Source organism: Narcine bancroftii, chromosome 2 (genome assembly GCF_036971445.1).
Source record: "Narcine bancroftii isolate sNarBan1 chromosome 2, sNarBan1.hap1, whole genome shotgun sequence".
In the NCBI taxonomy this organism is placed as follows: domain Eukaryota; kingdom Metazoa; phylum Chordata; class Chondrichthyes; order Torpediniformes; family Narcinidae; genus Narcine; species Narcine bancroftii.
This window is the reverse complement of record NC_091470.1, coordinates 60,223,975-60,244,654: the sequence shown is the minus strand read 5'-3', so window position 1 is coordinate 60,244,654 and position 20,680 is coordinate 60,223,975. Positions and strand designations below refer to the sequence as shown.

Sequence of the window (20,680 nt, the reverse complement as noted above, 5' to 3'; positions counted from 1 at the left end):
CTACGAAAGCCCAAATATTAAATCTCTCTCAACAAATATGGTCTCAATCTAAGACTATAGAGAGCTAGTGTACAATAGTACACAAAGACTGCCCCCTAGTGCAAAAGACATCAGATGCATTACACACCTATTCAATTCATCATGCTACTACCATAGTCAACCACAATTAAATTTATTTTCAAAGATTAACAACTGAAAACCTGCACACAAACAAAAAAAAAACCCAGAAACATTAGTATTAATTTTTTGAGGAGGAAAATGCTTGCCAGAACACATCAGCTGATAAAAAGCACATGCAAAACCAATTAAAAGCTATTTATAAATAGCATCCCCAAGCTATTGATTGCTTTAAGCTTTTCAGTTGCATCAAGCCAAACAGGTGCTCCTTTGTGCTCTGCACACTGTCAGTGCTCACCTGCAACTTTCTTTCCAAAATATCCCAAAACATGACTGTACAGATCCCTCAGTGGAGCCTCTGCTGGTACTTTTCTCTGTCTCTGTGGGGAAACATTTGCCTTCGACTTTGAAAAAGCGTGTACAACAGTTCTATAAACACCTCCTAGGGAACTTTGCTGCTGCACTGATTCCTGCAAGCTACAAGACCTGATTGTTTCATGACCAGCCACCTGACTACCTGCACTTCCCTTCAATACTGGGACACTTGCAGCAGTAATCAATGTTGACTTTCGGTTCTTGCCTTCATTATGAGAAATTCTAGTGTCTAGAAGTCTATAGACACCAGGTTTTACTGAATCAGTTGGTGCCGATGAACCACTGCTGAAACCACTAAGTCTTCGAAGCCTGAACTTCCAGTGAGCTTCCTTACTGTCCAATGGGCTGTGGAACTGCACAGACTCAGTCGACGGGCTAAAACTAACATGCAAACTGCCATTCTTTTTCTTATTTGCTATTCTTAAGAGCTGTCTCTCTGGTGATGCTGCAGTGATTTCTTGGTTAGCGGTAGAGTTTTGTGCACTTAAAGCTGCAAGTGGGTCAGTAATTGTGGTACCATGTGGAATTTCATTTGAAATCATGCCATATGCAGTTATCTCATTGGTAAGTTCAGTGACATTTGAAGTTTGATAATTGGCATCAGCTAGCAGTTTCCTTTTACTATGACCTACTATTTTGTTGGAAGTCTGCATGGATCTGTAATGATTTTTTGATAATACCACATTTCCACGTTCTACCTCAGTTGCCTTCTGGCGAGAAAAGGCTTTTCTCCTCTGTTTGCAATCTGGATGTTCTGACTCCATCTTTGATGAAATTCCCTGGTCAAAGCTTTCAATTTGTTTGCAATTATGCTGTTCAATGTTAGTCTCTGGATCCTGATTTTCTCCAGTAGAAAATGTAGCAATACTCAAAAAATCCTTTTTTGGACACGACAAATAATTTTCAGCATTTTCAAAGTCTTGCATTTTTACTTGTGTGTCAGTTTCCCCTCCCAAAGTCATATCCTGGTCATAAGCACTGTACATTCTTACAAGCCCCAAGCAGTCCAAATCAGTCTCTCCCATCATCAACTCATTACTTTCATTTAAAGAAACACTAGTTACATCTTTCCCCAATTTCTGTTTGGTATGCTCAGACTCTTGAATAGTCTCATTAAAATATTTACGAATTGAGGACAGCAAGTCTGGCTCACTGTCATCTACTGTGTGCTGACTGTACTCATAAGATGCTACATTTTCTACATCTACAAGATGACAGAGGTGATCATAAATGCTATCACCAACTTCCAGAGAGCCTTCTGTGCTTTGTGCATCTGCAAAGTTACTTTCAATGGATCTAGATAATGAGAACATCTCAGCAGAGCTTTGCAAATTTGAAGGAGAAGGAACTGATGAGCTGTCAATGACAGGAACTGCACCTTTAGCTCTTTCAGCTATGAATGGTTCCATTATGTCTGATGTGCTGCTGCTTCGTGGCATTGCCTGCTCTTCACGTGCAGTGCTGAATACTTCAGAGGCATTTTCTTCACTCTGAGAAAAATGCCTTACTCGCGTAGGTCGTGTCAAAATTTGGACATCATCAAGATCTTTAAAACAAACCAAAATTAGCAGTTATAATCTGAAGATTGGGATTTCCCCATTAAAAATATGATGATAAACTTCCCTTGCAAGTGTCCAAACCAGCTCAGGACAGAATGATGAAAATTAGCTGAATGGACAGAAAGATAAATCTGACCACTGTGAATCATGATTTATTTTTTGTAAAATTATACAAAATGCTCTCCCAAATATTCAATTGTTTATTTTTTGAACTACATTTTATATTGTGGCTCTCCATATTAATGAGTCAATTTGCCATCAGAATGATTTGGCTAAATGGAAGAGCATTGGTTAATCATGCAAGCATTTTCCTCCCCAAATTCATTATTTGCAGAAAACTTATAAAGGCTCTCCACAATTAAGAAAACAAGCACAAAAAAATGAAGCTGTATCAAACAATGAAAACAAATTTTTCAACTTGCAAAATCTCTATGATGGAAATTAGATTTCTACACATTTATTTTGATTAAATAATATTCTAACTGTCTAACATTTAGCAAAGTTGCTGTATATTTCAGCGTACAAGTCAAGCCTTGAAACTCTCAAAAGCACTCAACAATCCGGGATCGACTTAAATGCCAGATACAAAAATGAGACCTTAAATTTAATCTACAAAAATCCGTTCGACATAGATTCTGCATATAAGACGACCCATCTCTCCACCCCAACACCGCCGTAATCAGCTACTCCTGCTGGATGGCTGAGGTCACCGGTCGAGGTCATCAGTCATGGTTCCTGCACCCATCACATTTGGGCAGTGAGGTGACTTCTTCGATGCATTTGGCTCTGCACCCGACTCTGGGTGCAGCCGATGCTGAAGACTTGGACCCAGCATCATTTGGCATCTTCCCGGCCAGAAGCAAAGATTTTTATTTATTGTTATTGTAATAATTTTGTTGCTTAATTTTCAGGGGTTGACTAATACGCCCAATATATGATAAAACCATGAAAATGAGGCTGAAAATGGGGATCGACTTATCTGAAGGCCGACTTATATTCTAAAATATACGGTAATTCATTTTCTTATACATTTTAGAGGGATGTACAAACTTCAGTTCTGACAGATCCTGTTCAAAATATTTTTTTTTCCACAGATGCCTGCTAACCTATTTGAAACCTGTCCTTATTTTTCTATTTATTTGCAATTAAAAATGTTTATCACACATGCATTCAATTATATTCTATAATTTTGCCAATTCATAGTGCCAATTAACTTAGCAACAAATCAAGCTTTTAAATTCTATTCCATTTTGAAAGTCCTATTAATTGCTATGCAGTTAGAATTGCCAAGCAGTAACAAGACAAATGGTAAACAGGCAGAGGAAGTAAGCAGAGCTGGAACTACCTGGAAGATCATCAAAAAAGGGGGTGAGGACTAAGTCAAGCAGGTAAGGATTGGAAGAATGGAGCAGAACAGGTGCACTTTTAGCATTGCGCATAGAGGCCGATGGATAAACACAATCGTCAATGGATCGGCTCCCGATGGCTTTAAAAAAAAGTTAAAAATTACGAGAAAAGGACGAAGTAAAAGCCAAGAATAGTAGTAATGAAAAAAATGTTTTTACAAAGACAAAATTAGGACACACAAAAAAAGGAAACAACAAACATAACAGCAGAAGACAATTCTGTGAACATACCACAAACTAGGATTTCAGATAGTCCAATGTAACATTTCAAATCCAGTCACAGGATAAATATATGATTGCTTTCAATTTTTGTGCAAGATATGCGATTAATATGCTTAAAGTCAATGCAGTTATTTTAGATGCCAAATTTAATTCATGATTGCATAAAGTTAAAAATAGACTTATACAAACAAAAATCTCAAGGATTGTACCTCATGATGCACAACATTGATCTGTCCTTCATTCATTTTACTAATTTCCACAAATGGAAATAAAATAAAATTGTGAAATTAGCAAAGGAGATATTAAAGCAGATGTCGATTTCAGGTTTAGGGGAAAACAATAATGATAGTTTTTGACTTTTCAATTCAAAGCTGAATGTGAAACAAAGCTATAGATCTGATTGCAGGGAAGGAGTTTTCAATGAACCTATGCAGAACTAATCTTTTCCTCCATTTTGGCCAAGAATTTTCCAAGATAATATTAGATAAATGATAAACTTTTTGTGTTTACATTACATTTACTCTTTACGAGAATGAGAAGCAGTTATCTGAAACTCAAACCATTTGAGGAACATCTAATGCTCCAGGTCCACCTTTGTACATGTCCAGCAAGTTTGGAACATAGAACATTACAGCACAGTACAGGCCCTTCAGCCCACGATGTTGTGCCAATCTAAACAAACCTACTCAACAAACTAAACCCCTACCTTACACCAATAACCACCTATATTTCTTGCATCCACCTGTGAAGAGTCTTGTAAATATCACTATTGTACTTGCCTCCACCACCACCCCTACCTAGCAATGCATTCCAGACACTCATTACTCTGTGTAAAAAAAAAAGCCTTAACCCTGACCTTGTAGAGATGTGCTTTGGTGCTGACTGTCTATCCTATCTATGCTCTCATAATCTTGTAGACCAGTGGCTCTCAACCTTTTTCTTCCCACTTATATACCACTTTAAGTAATCCCTTACTAATCACAGAGCACCTATGTTTAGTCACCTCCTACCCTTTAGAGAAAATTATAGAGCTGGAACATTACCTCATGACTCTTGAACTCAATACCTTGACCAATGAAGCCCAGCATACCAGGTCTTCTTAACTACCCTATCAACCTGCACGGCAACCTTGAGAAATCTATGCACTTGGACCCCAAGATCCCTCTGTACTATACTGTTTCTATACTGTTAAGAATGCTGCCATTATCCAGGTACTCTGCCTTCAAGTTTGACTCAAAAATGGATCACCTCATACTTATCCATAAATCGGTATCTTTATTTATCATTCATACCATGCTTGTACAGTAAAAATTAGATAGTGTTTCTCCAGGACCACAGAGCATATTTACATAAATACAAGTTAGAAGTTAAACATATTCAAATAATAAAATATTAAAACTTATACAGTAGAAGTCCGTGGTTCACTATACACATATGTTCTGGGAATTCAGGAACCTGATGGATTGAAAGGAAAAAAAAATTGCTCAATCTGGATACAAGGGCCCGAGTGCTAAGGTACGTCCAACCAGATGGCAGAAGGGAGAACAATTTGTATGAGGAGTGTATGGAGTCCTTCAAAATGTTCATTGCTTTTTGCCTGCATTGAGTGTTGTAGATTTCCTTTATGGTAGGAAGAGAACCCCAATGATCTTAAAATAAAATAAATACAAAAATAAAACTTACAAAACCAAACAACCCTTTCCCTCCCCACCCCTCAGTATAAATCCATTCACCGTAAGGGCTTACAGTTGGGTTTAAAAAAAAAGGAAGTTTCCCATTGGGGAGGTCACATTTTTAGAATAGTAGCATCTTTTTAAAAAAAAAGATATTTGGGCCCCTATTTAGTACATTTATGGTTGCCATGTTTTTATAAATAGGTCATATTTGTTTTTTAAATTATATGATTTTTTTTTCCATTGGTATATAACTGTTCATCTCTGTCTTCCATTATACTATTTGTAGAGGGAAGTCAGATTTCCAAGTAACTGTAATACATTTTTTAGGCACAGCTAAAGCAATTTTAACAAATAAAATTTGGAATTTAGTTAGTTTGTTACTTATTTTAATAAAATTGCCCAAAAGATAAAGCTCCAGGTCATCCACAAAGGCCACTCCTGTTATCCTCGCTAATATTTCAGTAATATCCTTCACACACGAACATGTAGCATGTACAAACGTTCCTATTTCTATTCCACATCTAAAACACATCTCTGATATTTCTGATTTTGATTTATGTAATTTCTGTGGTGAGAGGCATCATTGGTGTATAAAATCATATTGTACTGATCTGTATTTATAATTTATAAATTTATAATTGACGTCATGCTATCCAAACACCAATTAGGCCAGCATTTTTGTATTATTGTAACTCCTAAATCCAACTCCCATCTTTCTCTCTATCTCTGGAAACCTGGTTGTGCATTTTTATTTTGGAGAGCAAAGTACATCTTAGATATAAATTTAGATGTGCTCCCCAGCCAAACCATTTGTTCACTAATTTCAGGTGGGGCCAAGTTTGGTGCCCACCTTTCTCTTAAGAATGATCTTAACTGGAGAAAAAAGAATGTCCCATTAGCTACTCCATACTTATTTCTTAATTGTTCAAAATACACAAGAGATCCTTCTATACAACAATCATAAACAAATCTTTTTCCTTTGTCATACCATGAATTCAATACTTTATTACCCAGATTCATAAGCTGTAGTACATTTTTACATAATGGTGTCCTCAGTAATATACCTGCTTTTCCCCCCGGTACTTTCATTTATTTCTTGCCATATTCCAATCATGTGGATAATATAGGATTATCTGTTTTTTTTTGTTATTGACTTAACATACCACATAAATAAAGTCCTTCATTATCTCCTCTTTTATTGAATTCAGTCTCATTCAAATTCATGAAGGGGTACTATTTTCTTAAAAGAAAGATGATAAAAAATCTTGCTTGGGCTGATAGATAGTACTTCTTAAATTCCAGGAGTCGAAGTCCTCCCAATTTGCAATCCCATGTTAACTTTTCCAGTGCAATTCTTGCTACTTTGTTATTCCATAAGAATTGTCTTATACAATTATGAAATAATTTAAAGCAATTTTTAGTCATTGCAATAGGCAATGATCGAAAGATATACTGTAGTCTTAGCATTATTTTCATTTTTATACAATTTACCCTTCCTATTATTGTAATCGGCAGATCTTTCCATTTCTGTAAATCTTTTTCTATTTTTTCTAATAAATGGGTATAATTAAGCTTATATAAATTCTGTAAATTATTATTCGTCATTATTCCTAAATATTTAATTCCATTTAAATCTACTACCTTTTTGGTATCTTTCATAATTAGAGTTCTGCAATGGCATTATTTCACTTTTATCAATATTTATTTCATATCCTGACATTCTTCCATATTTTTCTAATATTCTTTATAATCTTATCAATTATTCAGCTGGGTCAGACATATATAATAGCACATCATCAGCAAATAAATTGATTTTATGTTTTTCCTGTCCAACTTTGAACCCCATAATATCCAGATCTCTTCTTATAAACTCTGCTAGAGGTTCAATAGCTAATATAAACAATGCTGGAGATAGGGGACACCTCTGTCTACTTGATCTATTCAAGGGAAAAATAGATGCCATTTGGTTATTAGTTATAATTTTAGCTTGTGGCTTATGATAGTTTTTTAATCCAATTTTTAAATTTTCTACCTATACCAAATTTTTCCAATGTTTTATATAAGAAAGACCATTCTAGTCAGTTAATTACCTTTTCTGCATATAAAGAGATAGTTATGTTTAGATTTAACCTTGATTTTGCCATATGATTTATATATTAAATAATCTACCTAGACTTGAAGAATGTCTTCCTTTAACAAATCCTACCTGATCTGGATGAATTAATTTTGGTAAATACTCACCCAATCTTTTGGCTAGTCCCTTCATAATCTGCATTCTGGAGTGATATTGGTTTGTATGATGAGGTTTCCAATGGGTCTCTACCTTTCATCAGTAGCATTGCAATTAAAGCAGTTGAAGTTTCTGGGAGGGTCTGGGTCTCCACCACCTGGTCTAACACATCCATCAACAGAGACATCAGAGAACCAGAGAACATTACAGCACAGAAAAACAGGCCATTCGATCTTTCTGGCCGACCAATGAAACTAGCCAATCCCACTGATCTACTCTCTTCCATAATCCTCCAGACCACACCTATCCATGGACTTATCCAATTTATTTTTAAAACTCGAGATTGAATTTGCATTCACTGCACTAGATGGCAGCTCATTCCACACTCCCACCACTCTCTGAGTGAAAAACTTTCCCCTAATATTCCCCTGTATCTTTCCCCTTTCAGCCAAAAGCTATGACCTCTCATATTTATCTCCCCCAATCTAAGTGGAAACATCTTACTCACATCTATTCTGTCTATAATGTTATAAACCTCTATCAAGTCTCCCCTCATTCTCCTTCATCCCAAGGACCTGCTTAATCTTTCCCGGTAACTCAACTTCTGAAGACCTGGCAACATCTTAGTAAATCTCTGCACTCGTTCATTCTTATTGATATCTTTCCTACTGCTGGGAGACCAGAACTGCACACAATATTCTAAGTGTGGCCTCACCAATGACTTGAATAACTTCAACATAACATCCCAACTTCTATACTCAATAATTTGATTTATAAAAGTTAAGATTCCAAAAGCTTTCTTTACCACCCTGTCCATGTGCGACACCACCTTCAGGGAAAAATGTATATGTATTCCTAGATCTCTTTGCTCCTCCGCACTCCTCAATGGCCTACCATTTACTGTGTACGTCCTACCCTAATTCGCTCTTCCAAAGTACAACACCTCTCACTTATCTGCATTAAATTCCATCGGCCATTTACTGGCCCAATTTCCCAGTTGGCCCAGAACCCTCTGCAAGCTTTGAAAATATTCCTCACAGTCTACTATGCCTCCTATCTTTGTGTCATTAGCAACTTGCTGATTCAATTCACCACATTATTATCTAGGTCATTTTTATAGGTAACAAACAATAATGGTCCCAACTCATCCCTGAAGCACACCACTTGACACAGACCTCCAGTATGAGAAGCAACCATCTACCACCACTCTGTTTTCTTACACCAATCCAATTTCAAATCCAGTTTGGAACCTCTCTTGGTATAACTAGTGTCATTGCCTTCTGAACCAACCTCTCATGTGGAACCTTGTCAAAGGCCTTACTAAAGTCCATATAAACAACATCCACAGCCTTTCCCTCATCAACCTTCTTGAAAACTTCCTCAAAAAACTCTACAAAATTTGTTAAACATGACCTACCGGGCATAAATCCATGCTGACTGTCATTAATCAATTGATGACAGTCTAAATATCTATATATCCTATCTCTCAGACATCCTTCAAATAATTTACATACCACTGACATCAGGTTCATTGGGCTATAATTGCCTGGTTTACTTTTGGAGTCCTTCTTAAACAGTGGGACAGCAATGAGCCACCCTCCAATCCTCTGGCACCTCCCCCTTGACGAAGGACATTTTGAATATATTCGCCAGGGGCCCTGCAATTTCAGCACACGTCTCCCTCAAGGTTTGGGGGAATATCATATCTGGTCCAGGGGATTCATCTACCTTTATTCATTGCAAGGTAGCAAGTACCTCCTTTTCCTTAAACTCCATATATTTCATGACACTTCTATTTGTTTCCCTTCCACCCTTATTCACTCTTGTCAGTTTCCTGCATAAATACTGATGCAAAAAAAAATGTTCAAGATCTCCCCAATTCATGAGGCTCCACACATAATTGACCACTCTGATTTTCTAGGGGTCCAATTTTGTCCCTTACTATCCTTTTACTTTTAATATACTTGGAGAAACCCTTTGGATTTTCCTTTACATTATCTGCCAAAGCACCTTCATGTCTTCTTTTTTTCCTTCTTAATTTCCTTCTTAAGCACTCTCTTACATTTTCTATACTCTGCAAGTAGCTCATTTGCTCCTATTGCCTATATAGCCATCCTCCTTTTCTTAATCAGCTCTCCAATATCCCTTGAAATCCAAGGTACCCTATGTCTGTTAACGTTGCCCATTGCTGGTAGGAACGTGGAATCTCTGCACTCACAAAATTTTGTCCTTGAAGGCCTTCCACCTGCTGGATGCATCCTTGCCAGAAAATAACTTATTCCAATGGAGTCTTCTGAGATCCTTCCTCATTTCCTCAGAATTTACCTTTCTCCAATTCAGAACCTAATCCTGAGGTCCAGACATATCCTTCTCCATAATTAACTTGAAACTAATGATATTATGGCCACTGGACCCAAAATGCTCAACAAATCTTTAAATTGTCCACAAAACTCAGGTGGGAACCCATCTTCCCCGAGGGACTTAATGGCTTGCAAAGTATCCAGAGTTTTCTCTATTTCTTTCCTTGGAAAAGGTGCATCTAAGTCATTTTTTTTCTCTTTCTTCTAGTTTGGGAAGTTCAACATTTGTTAAAAATTCTTCCATCTCATTTTCATCTTCTAATAATTCTGATTTATATAGCTTCATATAGTATTGTCTAAACATACTATTTATTTCTTTTTGATTATATGTTACAGTATATGTTTCTGTTTCTATTACATTTATCATCTGGATGATTCCTCTGCTTTAACTTGCCAAGATAACACTTCATGTGTGCGTACTCCTAGCTCATAATATTTTTATTTAGTTTTTAATATCATTTTTTCCATTCTATATGTTTGTGGTGTGTTATATTGTAATTTTTTATTCCCTAATATTTTATATTTTCTTGTATTCCTGATATCTTGTAGTTTTTTCCCAATGTTATTATATTCTTCTCTATACCTTCAGTTTCTTGAATATTCTCTCAAGATTTTTAGTATAAGAAATCATTTGACCCCTCATACAAACTTTAAGCGCACCCCATATTAGAAAACTGTTGTCAGTGGAAGATAGATTGTTTTCACAAATTATTTCTATCTACCTCTTAATAAATCCACAAAAATCCTTCCTCTTTAATAATGTAGCATTAAGGCACTATCTATACATATTTTCTTGCTTTTCCATTATTGTAATAGTTAATGGTGAGTGGTCTGAAAAAAGTCTTTCCAAATAATCTATTTTTACCACTCTACTATGTAGCTGGGCGGACATTAAAAATAAGCCAATCCTTGTCTGTGAATCATGTACCTGTGGCGAAATGTGCCACTCCATTATCAAAGTGGCATCTGAAGTTGTGGGCCCTCGCAGGATCAGGAGTTCCCGCTGGCTGGGGGGGGGACAAAAAAACTCTGGGAGGCACGTGACTTCAGAGGTCGAGTGATTGTGATAGTACACCAACCGTAATTATTTAAACTCCTTCGAAAATTCCATAAAACAGTTCTGTTGGTTCACTTCAAAGACAACTTCTGTTGTGTTTTATTCACTATACCACTCACTACATACTCTTGAGTAGAATGAGTAGTCTCTTTCTAAGGGGTTGAGTCACCTCCATATATCAATTAAATTTAAATCCTTCATAAATGACGATGTCATTTTTGAAACTTTTGCCCTTGTTACTACTCTTGTTGATATCTCCAATATTGGATCTAAACAAAATCCAAAATCTCATCAAATCAACATATTTTGTCTTCCCCCTGTAGTTTTTAAAAAATATATCCTTCATAAAGACTTCATAATTTGGGGTATAAATATTCATAAAGGTCAATGATTCTGCATAAATTTTACAGTGTGACATTACAAATCTTCCAACTTGATTGGTTAAAGTCTCTTCTATTATTATTGGTATATTTTTAATAATTAAAATCGATACACGTCTTGCTTTAGATTCAAGTGAAGATATTACTTGCCCCTCCCATCCTCTTTTTAATTTTGCATGTTTTAATTTGGTAAGATGTGTTTCTTGTAAAAAAAGACTATATCTGTCTTTAAATTTTTTTAGGTATGACAAGACCCATTTTCTCTTCACCGTCCTGTTAATTCCATTAACATTAAGACTAATAAATTTTAATGTTCTATCCATATTCTTTAAAACTATATTTTTTTTAAACAATAAAATCTCTGACTCTTTAAGTAATAAAGTGATTTTCCTATTTAATAAAAACAGTGCCCCTGCTCTGGTGGTGACGGAATACATGGAGTCCCGAAAGCCTGCAGAATATCTCAAGGAAGAAGAACCTCCCTTTGGCACCATCTTTTTTTTTGCTACTCCATTCTCCCCCTTTGACCAGAGTCTCCACTCTGCTACCACTTTTCCTAGGTTTAATTTTCCCTTTTCTGAGCTCTCCATAAGGATTTCCATGCATTTTACTTTTCAACAATAAATACAAGATGGTTTTGTAAAAATTAAAAAAAACTTTTATTAGTTTTACTTAGCCCCATTATAAATATTTTCACAATCTTCTCCCTCAGCAACCATGATCTTTTTTATATAAACCACAGAAAGTCTACCTCGTTCTTCTCGAAAAATTGCCGGTTCCCTTCCCCTATTTCAACCCTCAAAGTCACAGGATCTATCATTGAATATTTCAAGTTTTTAGCACGTAGTTGTCTTTTCACATTTTCAAATTCTTTTTTTTGTTTAATCAAGGTCTGGCTAAAATCTTGAAAACATAGTACCTTTTCATGATCAACCTCAGGTGGGCCATTATTCTGCTTAGAGTAATCATATGCTGCTTCCAGAATTATCTCCCGCTCTCAGAAGCTTAAAAGTCTCACCAGTCTTGGTCTCTGGTTGCAGGATCTTGGGGATCTGAGCTCTCTCAATATGCAGTTTTTCTCCAAACTTGTCTTCTTCCAACATTTGTGGGACTCATTTTTGAAAAAAAGTTCACTGGGTCTCTTCCCTCAATCGCTTCCTTTAGTCCAATAATTCTGAAATTATTTTGCCAACTAAAGTTCGTCATATGGTCAATTTTGTCTAGCAATCCTTGTTTATCTGACTCATATTCTTTGGATTGTTTTTCCAAAGACTCAAGTTTTTCATGTGCTTTTGTCAGTTCAAACTCTGCGCTCGACCCATTCTCTCCTTCAGATCTTCAACTATCTCTTTTATTTTGGTCATTTTCTTTGTCATATCTCATCACCATTTCAACACTTATGGATCAGTTACTCAAATTCTCCATTTTTTCCACGATGATGCTCAATTCTTGATCCAACTCCCCAATTTTATCTGGTTCTGCCGGTCCCATCACCATTTTTGAACTGCTCCTTTTTGGACTTTCATCTGATGTTCCCGGTTGACTAGGAGCTTCTTCAATCATTGTTCTCGGCTGCATTGGCTTCTTCATACTGGTTTTAACCATTTTTGATGAAATAAATCTTGATTTTCAAGTTTTGACTGTCTACTTAGTACCTTCACAGAGAGCTCAACCAACACATGTTTGTCCAAGTCCTTTGCATGGCTACGCCCCCTCAGAACTTGATACTGTTGTCAACCTTAACAGTTAAGCCATCAATGGTCAGTGGAGCGTGGTCCCCCCGGGCCCTCCTGAAGTCAACAACGATCTTTTTTGATTTATTAACTTTCAGATACAGGTTATTGGCTCTGCACCAGTCCATTAGTGACTGTACCTCATCTCTGTAAGCTGACTCCTCAATCTTAATATTAAGGCTCACCATGGTGGCGCCATCAGCAAACTTGATGATGTGGTTTGAGCTGTGTTGTCGGTCAGCAGACTGAACAGCAGTGGACTAAGTATACAGCCCTGGAGGGCACATGTGCTCAGTGTGAAGTAAGATTATAAAACATATGAACAAAATAGGCCATTCAGCTCAATGAGTCTGCCTCACCATTTAATCATAAGCTGATCCATCTTCTCACTCACCCTCACTGCCTGGCCATCTGCCCATAACCTTTGATGTCCTGGCTAATCAAGAACCTATCAATCTCTGCCTTAAATACACCCAATGATTTGGCCTGCATGATTGCCTGTGGCAACAAATTCCACAAACACACCACCCTCTGGCTAAAGAAATTCCTCTGCATCTCTGATCAAAGTGGATGCCCTTTAATCCTGTCCTAAACTCTCCCACGATGGGAAACAATCTTTCTACATCTACTCTGTCCATGCCTTTTAACATTTCAAATGTTTCAATGAGATTCCCCTTCATTCTCCTAAATTCCAACGAGTACAAGCCAAGGGTTGTCAAACACTCCTCATATGATCACCTTTTCAGTCCCGGAATAATCTTTGTGATCCGCTTCTGAGCCCATTTCTTAAATGAGGAGCCCAAAACTGCTCACAATACTCCAAGTGAGGTCTCACCAGTGCCCTATAAAGCCTCAATGTCACATCTCTGCTTGTACATTCTATTTCTCTTGAAATGAATGACAGCATTGCATTTGCTTTCTCCACCACTGACTCAATTTGTAAGTACCTTCAGGGTATTTTGCACGAGGACTCCCAGGTCCATGTATCTGTGAATTTTAAATTTTCTCCCTATTTAGAAAATAGTCTACCACTTTATTTTATCTACCAAAGTGCATGACTGTACACTTTCTAACACTGCATTGCCACTTCTCTGCCCATTCTCATAATCTAAGTCCTTCTGCAGCCTCCCCCATTCGTCAACACTACTTGTTCCTACACCTACCTTCGTATGATCTGCAAAGTTGGCCACAAAGCCATTCATTCCAGAATCTAAATCATTAATATACAAAATAAAAAGATGCAGACATAGACACCTATGGAACCCCACTAACAACTGGTAGACAACCAGAATATGATCCCTGTATTCCTCCCAAGCTAGTATGTTTCCAGTTATACCATGGGCTTGTCAAAGGCCTTCTGACAATCCAAATGCACAACATCCTCTGCATCTCCTTCATCCTGTCTGCTTGTCATTTCTTCAAAGAATTCTAATAGGTTTGTCAAGTAGGATTTTCTCTTTCGGAAACCATGTTGACTTTGGCCTATCTTGACATGTGACTCCAAGTGCACCATAACCTCATCCTTGACAATGAACTCAAACATCTTCCCAACCACTGATGTCAGGCTAACTAGCCTAAAATTTCCTTTCTGCTGCCTTTCTCCCTTCTTGAATTATGAAAGATAATTACCAAAGCCTCCACACAATCTCTACAGCTACTTCTTTCAGACCCAAGAATGCAATCCATCTGGTGAGGAAAACTTATCCACCCTTAGACCATTCAGCTTTCTGAGCACCTTTTCCTTTGAAATACTAACTGTACTTCCCTGATATCGTTCAACATTTGGCACACCACTAACGTATTCTACAGTGAAAAATGATATAAAATACTCATTTAACTCCTCTGCCACCTCTTTGTCTCCCATTATTATGTCTGCAGCATCATTTTCTAGTCGCCCTATATCTAATATCACCTTTTTAAAAACTCTTTATATACTTGAAGCTTTCTGTATTGTAGCGTGCGCACTACACAAAGTGTGAAGTAAGAATCACACATACACAGTTGACTCAGGTTGAAGACAGATTTATTTCACTGCCAGATCTGTTTATATTCACTCCCTGCCTCTGATGACAGGAGTAACATTGTCGCAACGCTGGCCTCCGACTGGCCGGCGTTTCTGCTGTTGCCCACTGTGCAGGAGGTCACGCGGGACGGCACCCATTGGTCCCTGCAGGGCCCTTGCGATCACCAGCAATTTTGTGAACCAGGTCATGACTTGGTTCAGGGGCCACTACAGTATCCTCTTTGATAATATTTGCTTGCCTACTTTTATAGTTCATCTTTTCCCTCCTTATGTTTTTAGTTCCCTTCTGCAAATTAAAAAAAATCCCAATCCTCTGTCTTCCCAGTAATTTTTGTTTCCTTATATGCCCTCTCTTGTCACCCACAGTTGTGACAATTTTCCATTTGAATATTTCCTCTTTTATGGTATGTATCTATCCTGCACCTTCCTCATTTCTCACAGAAACTCCATCCATTGCTTTACTCCCGTTCTCCTTACTAATGCTCTCTTCAAATCTATTTGATCAGTTCCTCTCTCATGCCACTATAATTCTCTTTACTCCACTGAAATACTGACACTTCAGGCTCTAGTTTCTCCTTGTTAAATCTCAAATGGAACTCAATCATTTTGTGATTGCTGTCCCCTAGCAGTTCCTTTACTCAAAGCTCTCTGATCACCTCTTCTGCAATACATAGCAAATCCAGGGTAGCCAATCCCTCAATGGGCTTATCAACAAGCTGCTTGAAAAAGCCATTTTGTTGGGTTTTTGCACATTCTCTCTCTTGAGATCCAGTCCCAACCTGGCTTTTCCAATCTACTTGCATGTTAAAATTCCTCATGACTAATATGAACTCTATCTGCCACTTTTCTGCCCAACACTGCATCCTGCCTACATCCTGTGATAACCTACGACAACTCTACACTATCCACAGCATCTCCTGCCTTTGTATCATCTGTTAACTTACTGACCTATCCCCATTCCTCTACTTCCTCCTCCAGGACATTTGTAAAAATCACGAAGAGCAGGGGTCCCAAAATAGATCCCTACAGAACTCCACTCATCACTGTTCCATCTCCTCTGCATTTTGCAGGCAAGCTAATTCTGAATCCACACAGCCAAGCTTCAATCGATCCCATCACTCATGACTTTCTGAACAAGCCTATCATGGGGGATCTTGCCTTAATAAAATCCATATACACCAAATAGACTGTCCTATCTTTATCAACTTCATTTGTTACTGCCTCAAAAAACTCAATTAGGCTCATGAGGCAGGATCTACCCCTCACAAAGCCGTGCTGACTATCCCTGAGAAGATAAAACTTCTCAAAATACTCGCAAATCCTGCCCTAAAGAATCCTCTTCAATTCTTTGCTTTCCATTGATGCAAGAATTACTGGTCTATAATTCCCAGGATTCTTCCAATTACTATTTTTTTAAACAAGGAGACTCTTCCCATCCTCCCTTCTCATCTTGACCACAAGGCCAGGCTTTATTCCAGAGACCTGTCAGCCATGGCTTGTCCCTGACAGTTTGTCCTCCAACATTACAAACATTTCTACGACTGATTCCACCTGCATTGAATTCGTCCATCGTTACTGAATAAAGATCTACCGGGACCAATGCCTGAAGAGGGCGCACAAAATCAGTGAACCGGTGCGGACTCGAAAGGCCAACATGGCCTGTTTCCGCTTTGTAAATGGTTATATGGTTATATTTTCCATTTTCCAAACCTCCAGTACCTCCCTTATGGGCCTTTCTGTAGTAACCTGCAGTATATCTCGTCCAGTTCCAGGGGCTTATCAATCCTAAAGTTTTTAAGAATATCTAGCACTTCCTCTTCCTTAATCTCAACATGCCCCAGTATTCAAGATTAAATTCTGTGGAATTGCTCCTTCTTTATATTATATGAGAAGTGGAACTGGGAAATCATAAAGAGCAGCTAGCAAATTTCAAGGTCCAAAGTTTTTGCCTGAAGCTTTAATATGGCAGTACATGCATGGAAGAAGAGGGGAAATTCTACAAAAATGCACTGGCATTCCTTAAAAAAATGACTGGTCAAATTATTTCTCTGCCAAGATGAAGCCACACACAAATTGGAGGAACACCTTTTCGACTTCTCCAATATCCACTGACCTCTTTCCCCAGTCTCTTTTTTTCTCAGTCACCCTTTCTCCAGCCTCCTGCCTCTTTTTCTTCCTTCTCCTATCAGAGAAATATCTTTTTTAGTCCTCCCCTGCTCCATTCCCCCATTACCTCTCAGCTCATTTCTCTTCATCCCTCTCCCACCTGTACTCATCTAAAACCTGTTAGCCTGTGCTCCTCTCACCTTTTTATTCGGGCATCTGTCTGATTTTTGGCACTCCTGAAGAAGGACTCATATAGCTGTTTTTACATTCTCTGGATGCTGCCTGGCCTGCTGAGTTTCTCCACTACTCTAGACTTTGCCACAGGTGGTGGTGGAGGAGTTTAAAAGGACAGATTTGTAGTTTGAAAGAAGATGCAATCTTTCCATATTAATGCTGGGCTATTGGGTGCCCAAGAAATCCATTGAAGGCTTTCATTGCTTTTCCAAATACTCCTTTTGTATTTTGAGCCATCATGAGTCAGTAAGGGTGTTATGCTTTTATGACACTTTGACAGCATTCTTGAATATTTTCCTATCTACATATATTTTGATGGCTTAGAACAGCCTTATTTTTTGGGAATGTCCCATGCAAATGACATGGTGTGCTGATTAGAACCAAGTGAGTGTAATTAAGGCCACAAAGTTACTGTTAGCCTGGGAAAAAAAAAAATGAATAAATTAGAAAAACTTTACAGAAACAGGGCTGGTGGTAGCTCACAAGTACCTTGATGTGCTTGTTTGTAATATAAAGTTTATTTGGAGTACATTCAGTATCACAAATCGTTCTGGTGATCAGTTATTTATAAAAGCAGAGTGCCATTGAAATAGGTCTCCAAACAATTGATTTTATGAGGATTATACTAGAATAGAGATACTCCATGAAATTTGAAAACTTGAAAGAGATGAACTATTTTCTTAAAAAAGAGCAAGAAGACAAAAGATTGAGCTGACATATTTTTGGTAGAGTAAAACAACATTTTTCATTGGTAAAAAGAACTATCGTCCATCAATGCAAGGTAGTTACTCATAATCCCAAAGAGGAATTCAGGTTAATTTTCTTCAAGTTTGATTAGAATGCAAAACATTCTCTGTTAAGAATAATGGAGACAATTACTTTCAATGTTCTCAAGGGGAAGCAAGAAGAAAAGGATACGTTGATAGATTAGGAAGAGTAGTTGAAGGTTTGCGGGAAGCATAAACCTAATCTCATCTTGCTATCAGCAAGTTGAATGCTTTAATAAGTACTATATATGACATCAGAAATTCCAGTTTACTCTGACACCAGTGGTAAAAGAGGAAGGTGAAATCAAATTGTGAAAAAATACTGTTTCTCATGAAAATTGAAAAAAGAATATCATCAATCTCCCTAATATTTACACGGGTCAGTATTTGGAACATACATGTCTCAGGGCAACTGAGAAATTTAACTTTAACTTATAGCAGTCACAGAGGTAGGTGTTGAAAGCAAAATGAAATTAGGAAGAATTGATGAGATGACCTGAACTATAATTGAGGAATTAGAAAGGCCATATGATAAGGCAAGCCGAAGAAGGGAATAAGCATGCTGATGTTAAAAAAATTCTATGAATTAAAGTGAACAAATCAAACTGTTCTTGCTAAAATATATACTTTTATTTTAAATTTAAAAACACTGAAGGAGTCAATTGGGAAAAAATATTCAATTTTAAAATAACATGTCAGAAATTACACCTTACCATAAATCAAATGCTCCAATTTTAAATTTGCTGTTGCAAAAGGACATGAACTAATTTACTTTACCTCAGTAAATTGTAAGAATTTTAGTCTATTTTGTTCATTGATATACAAAACAATCAACAATATAGAAACTATAAAGTAGTGTTGCGACTAACGTTCAATAATCTATATAGAAGCATCAGAGAAAATATTTTTTGAAAGTAATGAAAAGTCCTGTTGACAAATATTTCATCTTACCTACCTATAGTTTTCTGTCGTATAACGCTTCTTGCCTTTTCTGTTCCTGGAGAACCAGCGGTGGTTGCACTTCGTTGTCTCATTTGTCCTTGCCCAGGTTGATCACGGCTCCAACCTCTTGAAAATGATTTATCAACCGCAGTCCTCTGATATCCATGATTACCACCTTAATTTCAACAACAAACAATCCAGATAGTAACCCTTATAATTAAATCGTTCATTAATGAATGATAAACATCGATGAGCTTTTATACAAATAGTTAAAATATAGATTTTAAATATAAATTTAATATCTTTAAAAACATTTATATATTTAAATAAAATATAGATTTAATATCTCATCATCTCCACCCCACTATCAAAACAAACACTTTGGAATGCTTATAAAAAGGTTGCTAATCTTTCAATAATTTATACACTGACTTAAAAGCATCTTTTACATTTAATAACATTTGATCTTTGAGCTTAAATCACAGATTTGATTTTAAAAATGCCATAATTTTACACATCTTTGCCAAATAATTTTGGGATTTCTGTACATATGCTAATCAAAAAGTTCACAAATATTCAATTTCAGTGACAGTTTGGACATCTGCCAAAATCATTCTTTCAATGCAGCAAGCCACTTATGCCAGGAGAGGTATTGTGCTCAGCCATATGATAAATTAGGGGGCTGGCTTTTGAACAGAACATTAAGTTCAGGACCATGCTGGAAGCAGTGACGGATTAACCATTAGGCTGAGTAGGCTTAAGCCTGGGGCCTGAAAGGGAGAGGGGCCTGAGAGGAAAAAAAATGGTTCAATTGAGTGTACATTTTCTAAATTAGGCTCCAAACATATAAACATTTAGAAGTAATGTTTTTAAGGACTTTGTACTGCAGCCGCTAGATTGTGTTTACCATGACGATGTTATTATGTCACGAGTTGGCATAAACATGCACGTATACTGGTTAAAGACAGGGAACGAAGCCTGTTGGAGCATGAAGCCAGTAATGTGAAATCTATAAAAAATGACGGTAAACTGAAATGTGACTTTATTAAGTTCATGTTTTACCACTCCATTACAAATGGTGAGAAAAATCAAGAGAAGTTGGCTCTACTATTCTCCAAGTACAGGTAAGGATTTCTGTTTTAACTGCAATTTGTTCTAAGTGAAGATCATGCTTGATTACTCGACAATACCCGTCAGAACATGATTACCTGAAAGCACTTCTGGAAAGGTTTGTTGCTACAATTAAAGTTCTTGCTTATACATGTAGTACAATGATACATGTTATTTAACTTAACATCATTTTATTCTATTCAATGAAGAGTGGGGCAGGGGGGAAGGTCAGGGGGAGCTTTAAAAAAGCCCAGCCTAAGGGCCTGGGTGGTAATTAATCCGCCACTAGTTGGAAGAGACAGTGTGGTCCAAGGGCAGACCAGTAACAGTGGAAGATTTGTCCCAATACATTTCCCCCTATCAGATATTCTAAAACAAATTTC

At 37.2% G+C, this 20,680-nt stretch overlaps 1 protein-coding gene across 12 annotated transcripts in view; it reads right to left on the bottom strand.

The window, feature by feature from the left end:
• The window catches only part of ralgapa1 (Ral GTPase activating protein catalytic subunit alpha 1), a 251,767-nt gene that overhangs the window by 147,407 nt on the left and 83,680 nt on the right, over nucleotides 1-20,680 (bottom strand). For 10 of the 12 annotated variants that reach the window (XM_069916813.1, XM_069916822.1, XM_069916815.1 and 7 more), the window contains 2 exons: nucleotides 19,201-19,362; nucleotides 1,871-2,038 (listed from right to left, as the gene is read on the bottom strand). In XM_069916813.1, coding sequence (XP_069772914.1) covers nucleotides 1,871-2,038; nucleotides 19,201-19,362 — 330 coding nt within the window. The other 2 variants (XM_069916820.1, XM_069916821.1) reach the window with 1 other exon arrangement.